Here is a 19974-nt window from a genome sequence, read left to right on the forward strand (position 1 = left end):
GTTTTGAAGGTAATTCTATTATATAACTATTGCCTCACAAGACAGTATTTTAGATACCTGTGTTTGTTGTAGTTTAATGTGCTTTTGTGAGCCTTAAAATGAAATGTATGAACCAAGGCAAAAAGCCCTGTCTATAAAAGTAAATTATGACCATTTATAAAGAATAAACAAAGACACAGACTGTACATTAAAAAATTCCATCCACAGCATGTTTTTATAGTTTCTCCATTGCTTAGCCTAAATGTAGTTTTGTTTTCTCCAGAGAGAACTCAGTGAAAATATCCCAGAATTCCATTACAGAGTAGCCAAAAATCATGGATAAATATCATTTTTATATTTAATAGGGGAAGACATGTATCATAATTGTTTTATTGGGTTTGTGTCATCATGCAATACATTTAATGGTTAATGCTTGTTACTCAAATTATACTGATAATATATTTGGAAACACAAAATTTAGTTTTACTGCTTAAGTTCAGTGTTAACTGCTAAAATCCCCAGACTTAGAAACTGGAAACTCACTGAGGTGCTTTAAAAAGATCAGTGAAGCAGATTTTTGCATGAGGCAAAGTCTGAATTTACTTAGACTTTGCCTGTAAAATAAGCCATGGTTTGAAATTAGCTCAGGATCAGAATAAGGATGTTCCTTATTCTGCAACACGCAGTCATGAAAATTATGGATTTTCATCAAGTAAATTAACATTTCTAAAGCAAATGAAGATAACATTAAAATTTACATGTTAAATTTAGAAGTAAATTTTGAACTCTGGTTATGTGAAATAAGGTTTGATAGGTAAAGTTAGAATTAGCAGGTTCAGGAAGAAACTAAAAGGAAGGAGACTGAGCCTCTGACAGATAAGCTTTACTCCAGCCAGTACACAGCTGGCCCTACAGACTACCCAGGGAAACAGCCCCTGTGGACAAGTGAAAAAAGAGCTGGCCTTTCTAATCAATCACTTCTGACAGAAGCATCTTAAATACAGCAGTTAAATCTTTGACAGCCAGATGATAACATAGTTACTCTAATATGATGTCCTGCTTAACCAAATTGTACATTTTGCAAATGCAGACTGCAAAGCATTTTTGTAATTCCTAATGGTATTCTACTATGTTTCATATGGCAATGTCAGTGGTACTCATAAGCATTATAAATAAATACAGTAAACACTATTTTGCTTTGGAACTATTTATCACAGTCTCCTGTCTCTTGATCTTCGTGTTCCCAGGGGATAGGGTCATTGTCCTCTACACAAGGGACTGTGTCTCTGTCATGCCAAAACTGCTCGACATCAGGGAGGATGGGAATCTCTGCCTTCTCGGCTTTCTCTTTGCTGACGGAAGGAGAGCCAGTTTTCTCTTTCTCTGACATAGATGGTGGGGATTCCAGAGATGGAATACTGTCACGAAGGACCTGGGAGTTACCAGCTGGTGTCTCCTGAGACTCTGAAGCAGGTGGATGTTTTTTGGTTATCATCCATTTCCATATGCCTTTCAAGCCTTCCTTGAACTCCTCTGACATCACTAGAAAAATGAGAGGATTTGCTGAAGAGATGGAAAACATGAGGACTTGAGACAGGGCTATAAAACCCTGTGGTGGGGCTGGGCCTCCAGCCTTCAGATGCCAAATCCACAGCCAGGCTATCCACTCAGGGAGCCACAGGATAGCAGAGGTGATGGCAATGCTCAGCAGCATCACTGTGAGTTGCTTTGAACGCATCTGGTTTCTAAGATTTTGAGTTTTAGTTCCTCGTTTCTGACATTGGCCATAAGCTCTCCAGAAATAAAAGCTGGCAGAGAGTAACGGGAGGCAAAATGCCAGCAGCGGGTAGAGCTTACCAAACGTTGACGTGAACTCTCTCGCCACAGCGGGCACATCCACGAGGCACATTTCCACACCTGCATGATGCCTGGTGGTGGTGAAGAACCATTCTGGCAGGGGTAGCAGGCTTGCCACAGCCCAAATGGCCACCAGCACTGACCAGATGGTGCAGTTGTGGATACTTACTGGTTTGGCTGGGTCACATGCATACATGAAGCATACCTTGGCTACTGCAACGATCGTCAGGCTCTTGGCTGCCATGCACGTGTGGATGAACCAGTCAGAGGACTTGCAGACAAACCAGCCCAGATCCCAAACACCTCTGGAGTATGCTGTAGCTCGGACAGGTGCAGAAAACAGCAGGAGAGAGAGATCAGCCAGGCTGAGGTTGAGAATCAGGGAGTGGATCATGGATGGCTTTCCTTTCCAAGCACTGTGGAGGAGGATGCCAATGACACACAGATTCCCCACGAAACCCACCAGGCAGACAGCCACCAGGAGAGCTGGGACTACTGTCCTCCAGTCCTTGGAGTCTGAGGGCAGGTACCCGCCGGCAAAGTGGAGGTGAGCAAAGGACACGTTCATGGTGTTGGAGTTGGAGTCTGCCAGGCAGCTGTCAGTGCACCCCCTTCCATCTAGCGCCTACGTGCAAAAGTTAGCTTCTTTTTGTCTGTCTGCCTTGGCTCTTTGGTGTAGGAAATACATACGTCATCATCAGTGTCCAATGACACCTCTGGGCCCTCCCCTTGCTTTATTCCCTGAGAGCAGACTGTGAAAAAGGTTGACTGCTAAGCTCTTTGCTGTGTGTGCTAGTCCTTGACTGCATTGAGTGACAAGCAGCAGGAGCTCATGGTTGCTGCTCATTAGCAAGTCTAATAACATTGTCAGCCCAGCGGAGTGAAAAACTCCCCGATAGACCCATCAATGATAAATGAGAACATACATGTAAGTGGGTTATGTTCCTGGGGGGTCGCTAGAGACAGTCAAGGTAATTATTTTCAACTAGCTGATTTTAAATCTAGACCCCCATCTGTAATACAGTCAACACCACAAATGAGTAACCCACTTCTTTAATCACCTGCACGGCTTGATCCAGCAGGTCTGGGGTAGGGCCCCCAAACTTGCATTTCTATCAGGTTTCCCAGGGATGTTATGATGTGAGTCTGGGACCACACTGTTCAAGGAAGAACTGGTGCTTCCCCTTTCGGCTGCAGGAATGAGCTTCCTCTTCTTTTACCCAAACCTCACCACCACTTCGGGTAAAGAATCCATCTGCCAATGCAGGAGACATGGGTTCAGTCCCTGAGTCAGAAGATCCTCTGGAGAAAGAAACAGCAACCTGCTCCAGTATTCTTGCCTGGAAAATTTCAATGAACAGAGGAGCCTGGAGGCTATTGTCCATGGCCGGACACGACTTAGCGACTAAACAGCACCACCACTTCAGCCTTATCAACACCTGGCTGAGATCAAATGCGCAGAACTGGATAATGGGAAAAAAAAAAAAAAGCTGCTGGTAAGAAGTCCTATTAAAAAGTCTAATTATGGATTACTCTAAGTTTAGTCTATTGTGAATTTTTTAGAGGTGATTTTAGAACAGTGCATTAAAATGAGTTTACTTACTAAGAAGACTTTTAAACCAGTGATGGTGATTAAACCAACCAAATGTTGAATTAGATTTTCTTTTAGAATTCCTAAAGGATTTATGAAGACAAATGAAATAAAAGAAAAATAATTTATTTGCAGAAGGCATGTAAGAGATTTTAAAGAAAATGACATTTTAAAGTTGGGAAAATAAAAAAAAATGATTCTAGAACCAGTCTTGAAATTTTATAATAGGCAGTGGAAAGATACTCTGGAGGAGGTCAGAGGAGCTGGAATTGTTCATGGAGAAGAGTTTGTGGAATTGAAAGGATTTTGAGGTCTACTCTGTGCTGAGTCAGAAATGCTTAGTGTCATATGGTGGAAAGTGTGCTGAGCTCAGAATCGGACCTCTAGGTTCTGGTTTTAACTCTGCTTTCACTAGTTTTTCTCTGGAAATTAAGGATGACATTTAAAATCTCCCTAAACAAAAACAAAAACAAAAACAAACTCCCTGAAATCCCAGAACTCAACAAGTATTGACTCAATAAAAACATATGGATATCAGGAAAGCTGTCAGTGGTTCTTGATTATCTTTTCTGTTTTCCTTTCCCTCTAGGAAGTAGTTGTGTCTATGAAACAGTGGAGGTAAACGTCTTGTCCCAGCAACTCACAGTAATCTCTAGTTAGTGCTGTGGACAGTGATATATCAAGTCTCGGTAGCACCATTTTTGGGAGTGAAGAGGCCCACACCATCATATGGGAAGGCAAATGGTTGGGGGCAGGGTGTGCAGAGAAACACCCTGAGTACTACTTAGAGCAAATGAATGTCTTGTGAATTACAGGCTACAACAGAGCTAGTTCTACTTGATGTACGTGGAAGAGATGAGCTCAGGACCAGAAAGCATATACTACTTTGCATTATGGCTTATAAACTTGAGATGGTCAGGCTCCTGAAGATACAGAAAACAAAAAGCTAAATGAGTTTGAGAAGGCTTTAACAGCATGGAAATTTGATTCTAACTTTTTATTTTGAAATAATTGCAAACTTATAGGGAAAAATGCAAAAATAGTACAAAGAATTATCATTCTGATTTTCCAGCTGTCAACAGTTTTTCACGTTTGTGCTCGTGCCCTCTCTGCACACACACACACGCTTATATGCATATATATAGACACATAAACATATATATTGTTTTCCGAACCAATTGAGGATTGGTTTTCAGAAAATTTTGAGTTTTCTTTCTGGATTATCATTAGATATAAAAATCAAAATGAGACTATGTGCTTATGGCAAAAAGGAATTCTTTCCTTTGGCAATACTCATCACCCAACCCAAGCTTCTGTTTATCTTCTGATATACCAGCACTTGTGCATCTAGACACTACACAAATATAATATGTAGCAGTATGTGCCTTATATCCACTTTTTGTTTTAACATCATTTCCATTGAGAGGATAAGTGTAACTTAGCCAACCTAAAAGAAGAATTACATCCTATGCATTTTTCTTATTTATATCATGAATTCAAGTTATTTTGATCTTTCTTCATAGCATATAGTTAAAAAAAATTTTTTTTAATACAGTATTCAATTGTATGCCTGGTGGACATTTGCCAAGTTTCCTTATTTTTATTTATTTTTGGAAGTTGCCTAGTATGTGAAAGTATAAGTGTTAGTCACTCAGTTGTGTCTGACTCTTTGTGACTCCTTGGACTGTAGCCTGCAGGCTACTCTGTGGCATTCTCCAGGCAAGAATACTGGAGTGGGTAGATATTCCCTTCTCCAGGGGATCTTCCTGATCCAGGGATCAAACCCAGGTCTCCTGCATTGCAGGCAGATTCTTTACCATCTGAGCCACCAGGGAAGCCCCCCTTTCTTATTTGATAGAAGGGATCTTGGAGAGAAATGATTTGGATGAGATGGATGGAGAAGTACAGTAAAAATACTTAGAGTATTTGGGACGAAAAGTGAAAACAACCCACCACCCCCACCCCAAAATACTGGAAACAGCTCTCCACCGGTTGGTGAATGGATAAAGAAATGGCTGTATTCACACAATAGACTAGTATTTAGCAATATAAAGGAATACATGCTGCCACGTGTAAGAACCTCACAAATACTATGCCAACTGAAAGAAGCCAGAGACAATGACGTATTGTGAGATTCCATTTATATGAAATGTCCAGAAAAGGCAAATCTATAGAGATGGAAAGTAGAACAGTGGTTGCCTGGAGCTACGGGTGGGAAATGGGAGTGACTGCAAATGGGCACAAAGCATCTTTTGGAGGTAAGAAAAATGTACTCAGTTGGGATTGTGGGGGGTGGTTATACAACTCTGTAACAATGTACTGAAAACCTTGAATTGTACACAAAATGAGTGAATTTTATGGTATGTAAATCATACCTCAATGAAACCTTTTTTTAACATGAGTTATTTGGTATGGAGGAAAGGTAAAGAGCAGATGTCATAGCTCTTAGAATGCTGAGTGACCTCCAGTAAGAGGGAATATCCCATTCTGAGACTGTGATTAAAGTATATTATGTGGAGCCAGGGAGAGACTGTGATCTGGCAGGACCAAACCAAAGGGCAGTACTAGGTGGGAAAGGGCTGTGGGGAGAAGGGAACCCCAGAATGCTGGGATTCAGAACCTTGAGGCTTGGCTTCCCCAGCTTGGAAATGGGCTTTCATTGGAGCCTTCTCCCTCTGTTTCCACACTCCTGCTGAGAAACCAGCAACAGGGCAGCCACCCCCAACAAGGACCTCAGTTGGGTTCCAGTCTACACTTCCTTCTCCTAACAGGGACAACACCCGCAGTGATGATGCCAAGAGATAACCCTTGGAAATTGAGAAACGGTAATAAAAAAGATAAATTTGAGCCATAGACACGCCCCATTTCTTTTAAAATTTTTAATTTACAAGGGACCTCAGCCAGCTCAAAAGAACCAAGGCAAAGCAAACTGGTGGCTAAGATTTTAAGTGGCTCCTGATAAAAACAGAACTAGGTGTGAGCTCTTGCTGATGCTGTGCTGCTAAGTCACCTCAGTCGTGTCCGACTCTGTGCGACCCCATAGACAGCAGCCCACCAGGCTCCCCCGTCCCTGGGATTCTCCAGGCAAGAACACTGGAGTGGCTTGCCATTTCCTTCTCCAATGCATGAAAGTGAAAAGTGAAAGGGAAGTCGCTCAGTCGTCTCTGACTCTTAGCGACCCCATGGACTGCAGCCTTCCAGGCTCCTCCGTCCATGGGATTTTCCAGGCAAGAGTACTGGAGTGGGGTGCCATTGCCTTCTCCGTGAGCTCTTACTAGGAGCAGGTAAAGTTTATCCTATAGCTCAGTTCCATCCAGGGAAGGGGGAATAATAAAAACATCCATTTTTTTGAGTGAGTCCTCAGTGCCCATCATTGTGCTAAGCATTCTATGCCCCAAATCTTCACAACAGTTCCTAAAATACTATCATTTTCTCCTTCTTACAGGTGATGACCTTGGGGCATAAAGAGGTGAATAACTGGCCTATGAGGCTTTCCTGGTAATTCAGGGGTAAAGAATCCGCCTGCCAATGCAAGAGATGTGGGCTTGATCTCTGGGTCAGAAGGTTCCCTGGAGAAGGAAATAGCAACCCAATCCAGTATTCTTGCCTGGAGAATACCATAGACAGAGGAGCCTGGCGAGCTATAGTTCATGAGTTCTCAGAGTCAGAAGTGACTTAGCAACTGAACAGCCACAAACACCCCCATGTGAATGTAGGTTGCACAGCTACTAGATGAGGGAGTTGGGACAGAGACCCCCATGGGTCTGACCCCAGAGTCGGGCTTCCAGAGTGAGTATTGGTAAGCTGTATGCTGCTATTCTGCCCCACTAAGAACGTTCTGGGTACTAACTGTTCTCTAAACACTACAGTTGTGAAACTGATCCAACCAAGGCCAATATTCTAAGGCCCAAATAATGGACTATAGGTCACTTCAACAAGCATGTTTTGAGCCCTTGTGCACTGGGAATATAAAGCTCGTGTATTCTTTTCTTCTTTTCTGGGGACCTGGAATCATGAGTTTAGGATGGAGCTGGGACTGATGTACCTGGGTCTCTAGTGGCAAGTTGGGGACCTCGAATACCCTGGGTCTAAGAGGAAGTGGGGTGCTTCCGGTTCCTGAGTCCAAGAGAGGTGCTGGGTATAGGGGATCCCTGAGTAGAGAGGGAGCTGGCCCTCGGATCCCTCAGTCCTGGCGAGGGGACAGGTACGTTGGGCCCCATCGTCTTGAGTGGGAGTTGGAAACCTGCATGATGCTTGGGTTCAGGAGAGAAGCTGAGGGCCTAGGATCGGAGCTTGGACCTTATATGAAGCAGGTGTGAGGTGTGGAATTAGAGTGTGGTTCCCTTGGTCCTAGGAGGGAACTGAAGGCCCTAGCCTCTTGCGTTCTGGAGGGGCGCTGTTCCATGAGTCCTGGAAGAGAAGTCGGGGTTCTAGATCCCTAGGTGGAGAGAGAAGGGGCAGAGGGTATCGCTGGGTTCCCTCTTGCTCTCTGGGTCCCCCCACCCCCACCTTCACTCCCACCCCTGGAAGCGCTTGTCTGCAAGGCCTCAAGCAGGCAGGTGCCTGGCCCACCTGGCGCTAACCCAGTCTCCACCTATTTTTCTTTCAGTGAATATTTGCTGAGCCACTTTCCCTGGGCCAAACCGAACGCCAGCCTCCGGGAACCCACTGTGGTAGAAGAGTCCCATTTTCTCCAGGAGCTACCAGGTAGTCGGAGAGATGGACAAAGGAGAAGTTGCGGAGAGAGTGCTACGAGATACTGGCTGAGGAGCAAATGCCAGAGAACAGCTGCTTCTCATCAGAGAGGTGAACGTGGCTGGCTTGCGGGGTCTGAGAATAACCTCCTTCCACCTGTGGGCTGTCAGGCCCTGGATGTTGCACGGAAGCTCTGGGAGGAGCAGAGTGGGGCACACGGGGCGGTTTGACCAGCTGCTTTTGGTTGGCTTGTTAGACAGCGTTCAGTTCCGTCTCTGCCAGCAGTAGGGAGCTCAGCCCTCGGGTCTACAGTGTCTTTGCCACCCGCGCTCCCACTCTCAAGGTCAGTAAACCGGTTGGTGGTTCCTTCTTTGAGGACAGCCTTGCTTGCTGAAGCGTCCTCTTTCCGGTCCGCTCACAGTGCTCCTTTCTGGATCACAGTTCCTGGTTTTTGTGAAGCATCCTTTGCCGTGGAGTTTCCTGAGTGGCGTGTCCCATTACTTCTCGTCTGGCATCTTGGAGTGTTGTTCCAGACTGCGGGTGCAAAGCTGCGTGACCTTCCATCTCTAACGTGAGTGCTGGGTAGGTCTGGCTAGGTCTGAGCTACCGCTCCGACAAGCCGGCACCTCCCCCGTCCCTCTTGTTTCTGCTGTTGGTTAAGTGGCTCTTAAGTCCACCGTGGGGAAGATGGCGGAAGCAGATGGATTGTGCTGTTAGTTACAAAACGGGCACCAAGTCTGGAAACGTAGGTCTTCAACTTATCTTATTTAACATCAATAACCGTTTATTTTATTGGAGTATAATTGCTTTACAATGTCGTGTTGATTTCTGCTGTACAGCAACATGAATCACCTCCCTCCCAGCACCCCCATCCCATTCCATCCCACCCTTTTAGATCATCACAGAGCTCTGAGCTGGGCTCCCTGGCTACACAGCAGATTTCCCTTGGCTGTGTGTTTTACACATAATGGTGTACATATGTCAGTCCCAATCTCCCAGTTCATCTCACCCTCCCCACGACCACTTGTCTGTTCTCTGCATCTGTCTCTATTCCTGCCCTGCAAATAGGTTCCTCAGTACCATTTTTCTAGATTCCACATATATGCATTAATATATTTGGTTTTCTCTTTCTGACTTCACTCTGTATGACAGACTCTAGGTATATCTGCCTCACTACAACTGACTCAATTTCATTCCTTTTTATGGCTGATTAATATTCCGTTGTAGTAACCGTTTGTTGTGTGTTGGCACATGTTTCCAGACTTGATGGCCATCCTGTGTATCTTAACTTCCACAGACTGGGAGTCAGGCGATCTGAACCCTTCCCCACAAAGGGAGACTGTTGGATCTGCCAGGGACCCTTTTGGATTGTCTGTGTCACAGTTTTCCAGACGGGGAGGCAGATGCTCAGTAAAGTGTAAGTGACCTGTTCTAGGTCACTTGGTTTCTCGGTAGCTGGGCAGCAACCGGGATTCAGGAGTCTCTTATTTTTTGTTCTACATACTGTTTCGGACTTCTTCCTGCTGTGTTTTTTTCCCTTTGTTAATAACTTGTGCTTTGACTTTATGGAGGGTAAAATTTGAAGATGTAGATGGGAAGCCTCTTTGGAAAGCACGAGGATTGTAAGAACATAGGAGGTAGCTGTAATGTATCAGCTGATGGAGAACTTAAACTTTCTTTTCTAGAAACCAAATTTCCAGTCTTGTAAAACACAGCGGTGGTTTATATGATGATGTATTTCCTTTTATCTGTTGTTTTTTTTCTTTGCAAGACTTTGTTTGCTTTTTACATTGTTAGAATGGAAATTATAATTGCAGCTCTGATTTAAAAAAAAATATTTTATTTGTTTGGCTGTGCTGGGTCTTAGTTGCAGTATGTGGGATCTAGGTCCTGATCAGGAATCAAACCTGGGCCCCCTGCACTGGGCATGTGGAGTCTTAGCCACTGGACCACCAGGGAAGTCCTGAAGCTCTGATTTTTCTTGTAATGAGAGGCTCTGATTGTCCAAAATGACCCTAGGGAGAACTGTCTCAGGGATTGATTTCACAAGCAGTGAAGATGACAATCTTCACTTGCTTTTTGTAGAGGCCATAGTCCTAGGAGAACAGCAAGTAAAGGACTAACACATACATATGGGTACAGAATGGTTAAAATCATGCTTTGAATGCAATGAACGCATTCCTGGCTACAGCTATTTTGTTTTTGTAGGGTACAGTTTGCTGTGGGTTCTTACTAAATGACACATCCCATTATTTAGAGGAAGGTCTAGTTGTTAAAAAAAAAAACCAAAATTTTATTGCCACATCCACCTTGTACAGTGAATTTTTTCATATTCCTTTAAAAAAAAAGCTTTATAGAGATAGAGCTCACATGCCCTTAGCACACATGCATGCACACGTCACCCAGTGAACGCTCAATTCAGTGGTTTTGTTATTTTACTCTTTCACGTTCTTGTCCATGCTGAGTGGCTACTGTGGGTGTGATGCTGTCTTCAGCACCAGCTAGAGCTGTTTCCATGACTACCGAATCCAGCAGGTAGAGTTGCATCATCGTGCACATTTCAGACATCCCAGGACTAGATGGGCTGGGCATGGAACATGCAGTGTTCAGAGATCCCATGCTATCTCAGGTTCCTGGGGCCCATTGGAAAAGAGAGTACACTGCCATCCCAGAGTCCCAGACTCTGCCCTCCTTTTTAAAATGGAAGAGGCAGTCTGTAGGTTTTGGCCTGCATGTTTACTTTGAGGAGGAAAACATTTTTCTTAATTTAAAAAAATCCTCTAATGAAATATCATACTCCATATCTTGGAAAGAAAAGGTGTTTGGATGAAGGGGAAGGAGGATTAGAGTTTGATTTCAAATGTTTCAACCTGGGTACAAAATGTTTGTCAATCAGCTATTCTGCTGAGTGCATTAAAAAAAAGCTTTTTTTTTTTTTTTTTTATACTTTTCAGTCCCTCATTGCAAATCCTTGTTGAAAGTTTAGGAAATTCTTCTAAAAGTTTAAAACTTTTCCACCTTGCTTTTTATTTATTTATTTAGTTGTGCATTATTTCCCTGCCTTGTTCAGTAGTTGAAAAATTGAACTTTGCAAGTTTGAGTGCTTCCTGTGATGTCTATAAATTTTACCTTCATAAACATTTTAAAAATTAGGTAGAACAGGTGATATTGTCATTATTTTGTATAGAAGACACTAAAGCATCCCAGAGGCTTTTGACTGCTAGTAGTTTCAGAACTTGTTAGTTGCTGGATTAAGAGAGACCCTGGATTCCTGATTCTGCTTCCAACTCTTCCACCAGATCAAGCTCGCAGTGGAACATAAATCAGTATGCTGAGAGATGTTTTCAGGTGTTCTGTATTAGTTTCTTGTTGCTTCTGTAATAAATCATCATGAATTTATAGCAGCTGAAAGCCACCCAAATCATCTTACAGACCCAAAGTCCTAAAATCAAGGTGTCAGCAGGCTGCATTTCTTCTGGAGGATTTAGGGGAGAATCCATTTCTTTGTCTTTTCCGGCGTCTAGAGGCTGCTCACATTTCTTGACTCCTGGCCCCTTCATCTGCTAAGCCAGCAGCATAGCATCTTTTCAACCAAAATTGGGGTCCAGCTGCTCCCCACTCAAAAGCCAATAAAGAGGCAAGGTTGGTCATTATGTAGTTAACATCTTCCACCTGATGGGGGGTTTCAGCATCTGCAAGACAGCTCACAAGATATGGCCCAGAATATTATTTATTGCCCTTGAGCAGGAAATAAATGTCCTTAACTGTAGTTAATGACTCAGCTGATATTATTTAGTCTTGTTGGACTGTTTACCTTTGTTTAGGCAGTTTCTCACTTCTCTAATTAAACTTGCTCTTTGGCTAAAGTTTCTCCACAGACAAAAGGCAGATGGAGGACATGGGGGACAAGGACCATAGGGTCCTGCTCCTTTTCATCTTTACCTCTCTCTCTGTAACTTCTGCTTCGTCACATCTCCTCCTCTGGCTTCTATCCCTTCTGCCTCCTTCTTATATGAAAGACCTTTTGTGATTACATCGTACCCAGTGAATAATCCATGATAGTCTCTCCATCTCCAAATCCTTACCTTAATCATATCTGCAAAGTTCCTTTGGTCATGTAAGGTGAATAGTCATAGGTTTCTGGGGTTAGGGCATAGGCATCTTTTGGAAAGCTATTATTGTCAGTTCCATGTATTCTAAAAAAGTTTGGTGGTAGTACATTTGGGACGTGCTGGACTAAACAGAATTAAACAGAATTTCTCTGCACTTTAAAAATGGTAACCAAAGCTTCCATTTTTGAGACTTTAGTATCTCTGAAGCACTTTGCTAAATTTTATGTTGATTATCTCATTTCATTCTCATGACAATACAAAAAGGAGTTCTGTTTCCATTTATCAAATAAACTGAAGTTCAAAGTTAAGTGACTTATTCAAACTTACACTGCTAATAAGTGGCAGCGCTGGGATTCAAACTCAGATCTATGTGATGCTAGAGCATGAGTCTTGGAGAGTCATTATATTAATGCTTTAATATGGAAAGCAGGGGGTTTAGGATACAGACATTTTCATATTAATCTAGCCCAAATCATAGCATCTTGGCTTTACAGGTGGCTCTAGAGGTGAAGGATCTGCCTGCCAATGCAGGAGATGTAAGAGACACAGATTCAATCCCTGGGTAGGGAAGATTCCCTGGAGAAGGGCATGGCAACCCACTCCAGAACTTTTGCCTGGAGAATCCTATGGACAGAGGTGCCTGGTGGGCTACACAGTCCATAGGGTCACAAGGAATTGGACACGACTGAAGTGACTTAGCATGCATAGCATCTTACCAAGCTAGTGTTCTTCAGAGCACTTTATGAAACAATAAACTTGGTGGCCTTCATATCAGTGTTACCCGATAGAACTTTGTGTGACGATGGGCATGTTCTGTATCTGTGCTATCCAGTGTGGGAGCTGCCAGCCACATCTGGCTGTTGAGCACTTGAAATGTTAGAGCAACTGAGGGACTGAATTTTACATTTCATGTGATTTAAATGATAGAAATAATCATGTGCGACTAATGGTTTCTATATTGGACAGCCCAGTCTTTATTCTTCCAATACCTGATGTTTCAGTTTAGCCCAGGCCCATGCAGTTACTTTACTTTTGAGCATAATACTATATTTGACAATTTCTTGGTATCAAATGTCATTTGAAGAATGGTGGTTGAAAGCTTCTTCAGAAAATGCTCCTGTAAAGAATGTGTCTTTGTGGTGGAAGATAATAGTAAAACAGGATTTCAGGTGTCTTGGGCAGAGTCAGTAGAAATTTGTAGACCACTGAGTCCTGTCTTTTTTTTAAATTTTATTTATTTTTTAATTGAAGGATAATTGCCTTACAGAATTTTGTTGTTTTCTGTCAAACTTGAATCAGCCATAGGTATATATATATATCACCTCCTTTCTGAACCTCCCTCCCATCTTCCTCCTCATCCCACCCCTCTTGGTTGACACAGAGCCCCTGTGAGTTTCCTGAGTCGTACAGCAAATTCCCATTGGCTATCTATTTTATACATGGTAATGTAAGTTTCCATGTTACTCTTTCCATGTACCTCGCCCTCTCCTCTTCTCTCCCCCATCTGTAAGTCTATTCTCTATGTCAGTTTCTCCATTGCTGACATGTAAATAAATTCTGGAAGACAGTATGGAGATTTCTTAAAAAACTAGGAATAAAACCACCATATGACCCAGCAATCCCACTCCTAGGCATATACCCTGAGGAAACCAAAATTGAAAAAAACACATGCATCCCATTGTTCATTGCAGTGCTATTTACAATAGCTAGACATGGAAGCAACCCAGATGTCCACTGACAGATGAATGGATAAAGAAGTTGTGGTCCATATACACAATGGCATATTACTCAGCCAAATATACACAATGGAATATTACTCAGCCATAAAACAGAACGCATTTGAGTCAGTTCTAATGAGGTGGATGAACCTAGAACCTATTATACAGAGTGAAATAAGTCAGAAAGAGTAAGATAAATATTGTATTCTAAGCATATATATGGAGTCTAGAAAAATGGTTACTGTCTTTGATAAAACTGCCTGGGGAGCTGGTTAGCTGACAGTTTCCCCTAAAGATGGATGTCCTAGTAGAAGAACTCTTCAGTCATTCAACAAGAAGCTGTGAAAAGATGGTCTAGAAATTGTGGGAGAATCAAGGAAATAGGAAGGTCCTGTCCAGGGTTTGAAACAGCTCTCGGGGAACAGCATGCACTTTGGTGAAAAGACCATCTGTAATGTTAGTGTGCTTAGTCGCTCAGTTGTGTCTGACTCCTCAAGACACCATGCACTATAGCCCACCAGGCTCCTCTGTCCATGGAATTTTCCAGGCAAGAATACTGGAGTGGGTTGCCATTTCCTGTAATGCTACATAAGACTGTATCATTGGAAATGTAAAGAAAGTACCAAGTTAATGTTATGGCCAGTGATGTTCGTGTTTACTTTAGCTGTGGAAAACAACTTTTCAGGTGAAATCGTAGGCAGAAGCTCAATAACGGTGACGAAGGGAGAGCTGCCCTGGGACTTGCTTGGTGGCCCAGTGTTAGAACTCTGTACTCTCACTGCTGAGGTCCTGGGTTCAATTCCTGGTCAGGGAACTAAGATCCCACAAGCCAAGCCACATGACAGAAAAAAACCAAAAAACGCTGTCCTGTGTGAAGCAAGTGTTGGGTGGAATCATGGTCCTGTTTTCTGAGGCCCTCCCCTCATTTACTGCTGTGGCCCTTGGGGTGCCTCCCTGAAACTCCAGGGCAGTGGTCCCCAGCCTTTTTGGCACCAGGGACTGATTTTGTGAAAGACAGTTTTTCCACGGACCGAGAGTGGGCGGGGGATGGTTTGGGGATGACTCAAGCCCATCACATTTATTGTTCACTTTATTTCTTCTTTAATGTTACTGCTGATCTGATAGGAGGTCCTCTGCCTGGAGGTTGGGGATCCTGCGCTAGGAGATGTAAGTCACTGACAGAGTCTAGAAAAGAGTTTAAAAGCTCAGAGGCAGGAGTGTTCCTGGGGTTCTGAGGGAATGCTGCATAGAAAGGTGAACTATGATACTTCCCAGGTATCTCTATATACATATTTTCAAATACATTTTCTACACACACACACATATTTTTGGTGGGAAAGAAAGGCCTTTATCACTCTTAAACAGAAATGTGATATAACTATACGCTTATGTCCTCTGGTACACACATATACAATTTTGAAAGGATCCTGCTGGATGCTATTGCTAATTTGCCTTTTCTTTTCATATCATCTCATCTGCCACTGTCTGTCATTACCTGATCTGCATCTTTAAAATGGTAGTTGAACATTCTCTTTTGTGTTTGTGCAGAAGAGAGTACAACTGGGGGAAAAGGGGCATCCTTAGATCTCATGTTACTGATACAAGTCAAGTTCTTCCAACATCCTTGGGTAGATTCTTCACCCAGAACCAGCCTTTTTTTATTTTATTTTTTTTTTCAGAAAGAGCTATCCTTGTGCATAAATCCCAAACAACACTGGAGATCAGTGTGCTAGGCTGTGTGTGCTGTGCTCAGTTGCTTCAGTCGAGTCTGACTCTCTGCAACTCTGTGGACTGTAGAGATCAGTGAATTGGCTTTCAATCTTGCTACCAAAGTGTGTATTTCCTGTGTTGTGTGGGTACAGGGACCTCCTGGATAACTGAATCAGCTTGGGTCTTTGAGTTCTTTATAGCATCTGTTTCAAGGTCTCATCTCACCCAATCTTTTTTTTTTTTCCCTGCAGTATTTTATTATTTTTAATTTGTTTTTTCTTTTTAAAAATTATTTTCAATTGAAGGATAATTGCTTTACAGAATCATGTTGGTTTCTGCCATATATCGACATGAATTAGCCATAGGTATACTTCTATCCCCTCCCTCTTGAACCTCCCTCTCACCCCACCCGACCCCTCTAGGTTGTCACAGAGCACTGGTTTGAACTCCCTGAGTCATACAGCCAATGCCCACGGGCTGTCTGTTTTACATATGGTAATAGGCATGTTTCAGTGCTGCTTTCTCAATTCATCCCACTCTGTCCTTCCCCCACTGTGTCCATAAGTCTGTACTCTATGTCTGCGTCTCCAATGCTGCCCTGCAAACAGGCTCATCAATACCTGGTCATCAGTACCAGCTTTCTAGATTCTATCAGTTCAGTTCAGTCGCTCAGTCGTGTCCGACTCTTTGCGACCCCATGAATCACAGCACGCCAGGCCTCCCTGTCCATCACCAACTCCCGGAGTTCACTCAGACTCACGTCCATTGAGTCAGTGATGCCATCCAGCCATCTCATCCTCTTTCGTCCCCTTCTCCTCCTGCCCCCATCCCTCCCAGCATCAGAGTCTTTTCCAATGAGTCAGCTCTTCGCATGAGGTGGCCAAAGTACTGGAGTTTCAGCTTTGACATCATTCCTTCCAAAGAAATCCCAGGGCTGATCTCCTTGCAGTCCAAGGGACTCTCAAGAGTCTTCTCCAACACCACAGTTCAAAAGCATCAATTCTTTGGTGCTCAGCTTTCTTCACAGTCCAACTCTCACATCCATACATGACCACTGGAAATACCATAGCCTTGACTAGACGGACCTTTGTTGGCAAAGTAATGTCTCTGCTTTTCAATATGCTATCTAGGTTGGTCATAACTTTTCTTCCAAGGAGTAAGAGTCTTTCAATTTCATGGCTGCAGTCACCATCTGCAGTGATTTTGGAGCCCAAAAAAATAAATTCTGACACCGTTTCCACTGTTTCCCCCTCTATTTCCCATGATGTATGTGTTAATACATATTTGTCTTTCTGACTTACTTTACTCTGTATAAAAGGCTCTAGATGTATCTACCTTATTAGAACTGAGTCAAATGCACTCTTTTTATGGCAGAGTAATATTCCATTGTGTATATGTACCACAGTTTCTTTATCCATTCATCTGTCAGTGGACAGCTAGGTTGCTCCATGTCCTTGCTATTGTAAATAGTGCTGTGATGAACTTTGGGGTCCATGTGTCTTTTTCACTTATGGTTTCCTCAGGGTATATGCCCAGTAGTAGGATTGTTGGGTCATATGGTAATTTTATTCCTAGTTTTTTAAGGAATCTCCATACTGTTTTCTATGTCAATTTGCGTTCCCACCCACAGTACAAGAGGCTTCCCTTTTCTCCACACCCTCTCCAGCATTTATTGTTTGTATATTTTTTGATGGTGGCCATTCTGACTAGGGTAAGCATTCCATTTCAAGGAGTAATGGATTCAAAAATTACGTGGCTAGTGAGTGAGAGGCCTGAAACTGAAGCCAGGTAGTCTGACGTTAGCATTTGTGCGCCAGGGCACCAACCTGTCTCCAAAATAGGCTTTCTTTCTGATAACTTTAATAGTAGGTAATGAGTTGTCAAAGGAGTTCCTGGTGAATGGAGCAAATGTTAATAAGCACCATCTCTCTTTCTCATATGAGGTGGTTATTTCTACCTTCATATGGACCAGAACCTAGATATTTCCTCATTGGAGTCCCCTCTCAACAGTAGCCTGCTTCATGTGAAAGTAACTCAATGGTTTGGTGAACACCTTTCCATAGATGTCTTTACAGATTTACAAATAAATGACATATGTGTTTTTGATTTCAAGTGAGATCTGCTGCTGCTGCTGCTAAGTCACTTTAGTCATGTCTGACTCTGTGCGACTCCATAGAGAGCAGCCCACCAGGCTCCCCCATCCCTGGGATTCTCCAGGCAAGAACACTGGAGTGGGTTGCCATTGCCTTCTCCAATGCATGAAAGTGAAAAGTGAAAATGAAGTCGCTCAGTCGTGTCTGACTCTTAGTGACCCCATGGACTGCAGCCCACCAGGCTCCCCTGTTCCTGGGATTCTCCAGGCAAGAACACTGGAGTGGGTTGCCATTGCTTTCTCCAGGGGATCCTCCTAGATTCCATCATACATGAATCCAGTCTTTTTTTCTGTGTGCTATGTGCAATACCATTGCTTAAAAGACTTTTTTTCCAGAAGTGTGTGTGAGGAGGTGACCATGGGGAAGATGAGGCTGAACTCTGTTCAAGGTACAATTAATAAATATTATAAAATACCTAATAATAACTTGGCTTTAGCAATAATACTTGATCTATTTCTTGGCATCAGACAAGTTCTTAGTTCTCTTGTCTTTCATAAACAAACACAGTTGATTGTCATAAAGCTTCTACTAAGGCCAAATTGTTTTCCTCTTTATTTCATTTTGGCATACTTAATTATGGCTATTGCTGTATCAATGGTGTTATATTTGGGACTTATGCTTTTTTATGCTTCTGCAATTTAATTTTTCATTTTCCCATTTGTTTTCAATACATTCATGTAATCACTCAATTCCACAGCTCTACCAAGCTTGCTGCCTAACCTGAACCACTGATGGGCAGACACTGCCCTCTGTGGACAGCTCAAAACACTGTCAGTTGATGAAGAAAGGAGTGCATTTATTTGTTCTAAAGGTAGTTGTTTTTTTGTCCCCATTTGTAGCAACAGGGATGGACCTAGAGATTATCATACTCAGTGACGATATCATTTATATGTGGAATTTTTAAAAAATGATATAAATGAACTTATTTACAAAATAGAAATAGACTCAAGGCATAGAAAACAAACTTATGGCTACCAAAGGGGAACGGGAGGGGGGATAAACTAGGAGTTTAGGATTAGCAGATACACCAACAAGGACCTGCTGTATAGCGCAGGGAACTATACTCAATATTTTATAATAACCTATAGGAGAAAGAATCTGAAAAAGATTTATATATATTATATATATAATATGTATACATAAAACAGTCACTTTATACACCTGAAACTAACACACCATTGTGAATCAACTATACTTCAATAAAAAAATAAAAGTAATTTGCAGGCATCAGTGACTAACATACAAAATAAAAGTTGAATGAAGTTTAGGGACTATTGTTGAATGGGACATGGATGAAAATTACTTTAGCATAAGCATATTTGAGTGTACACGAGGAAAATGAACACAGAAATAAAAAATGGTACCAGATGCCCATGAGAGGAGGTATACAGTCTTCTAAATTGTGGCTTGAGGTCCAGTTGCTTGGGTACTGCTTTTGAACCCGTTAGAAATGCAGAATCCCAGGTCCCACCCCAAACTCTCGTATCGGAGTCTGCATTTAACAGGGACTTGAGATGACTCATCCGCATGGTGAAGCATGAGAACCTCTGGTGTACAGCGAGGCAGGTGTTTGGCCCATGGACTTGAGATGTAGGTAGAATTGGGTTGGATTCCCAGCTCTGCCACTTATTACCTGTGTGAACTTGAGCAGGTGACATTTCTGTGCCTCAGTTTCCTTATCTGTAAATGGGGAATATAACCAGTACGTCCCTCATAGGATTATTGTCAGGCAACCGTCACCAGCAACATCACCACCATCACCACTAAGGATTAATGAGGGCCCACCCTACCCCCGGTGCTGTTACTGACACTTGTTACTAATTTGTGAATGGGATGGGGGAAGGCTCATCAAATCTTAAAACCTGATGGGTTGTGATTGTTATGATCACTCTAAAGCATGGTCTTTAGCAAGTGGGATAGAATGGTATTCCTCAGTTGAAAAACTGAAGGTTGTAGATTTGGGGAGTGGAGGTGGGTGCTGGGCCTGCTAGGGCGTTCAGGACCAAACTCTGAACATCTGACCCCAGCTTTTCATTAGTGATGTAAAAAGGATTATTTAGGGTAAAACCAGTTTTCTGTTTTTGTTCAGTCACTAAGTCATGTCCAACTCTTTGCAACCCATGGACTGCAGCATGCCAGGCTCCCCTTCATACACTATC

At 42.8% G+C, this 19974-nt stretch overlaps 1 protein-coding gene across 1 annotated transcript; it reads right to left on the bottom strand.

Annotated features, from left to right (window-relative positions):
* Positions 1 to 260: 260 nt before the first annotated feature.
* GPR151 (G protein-coupled receptor 151) lies at positions 261 to 3870 on the bottom strand. The gene has a single exon (XM_005906625.2). It carries the CDS (start codon positions 2402 to 2404, stop codon positions 1184 to 1186), a length of 1221 nt encoding a protein of 406 aa, XP_005906687.2. The 5' UTR covers positions 2405 to 3870; the 3' UTR covers positions 261 to 1183.
* Between the last annotated feature and the right edge of the window lie 16104 nt (positions 3871 to 19974).

This window comes from Bos mutus, chromosome 7 (genome assembly GCF_027580195.1).
Source record: "Bos mutus isolate GX-2022 chromosome 7, NWIPB_WYAK_1.1, whole genome shotgun sequence".
Lineage (NCBI taxonomy): Eukaryota > Metazoa > Chordata > Mammalia > Artiodactyla > Bovidae > Bos > Bos mutus.

What these genes read in the sequence shown, in the direction of transcription:
- GPR151 (XM_005906625.2), bottom strand. Translation starts at nt 2,404, where the DNA reads ATGAACGTGTCCTTTGCTCACCTCCACTTTGCCGGCGGGTACCTGCCC.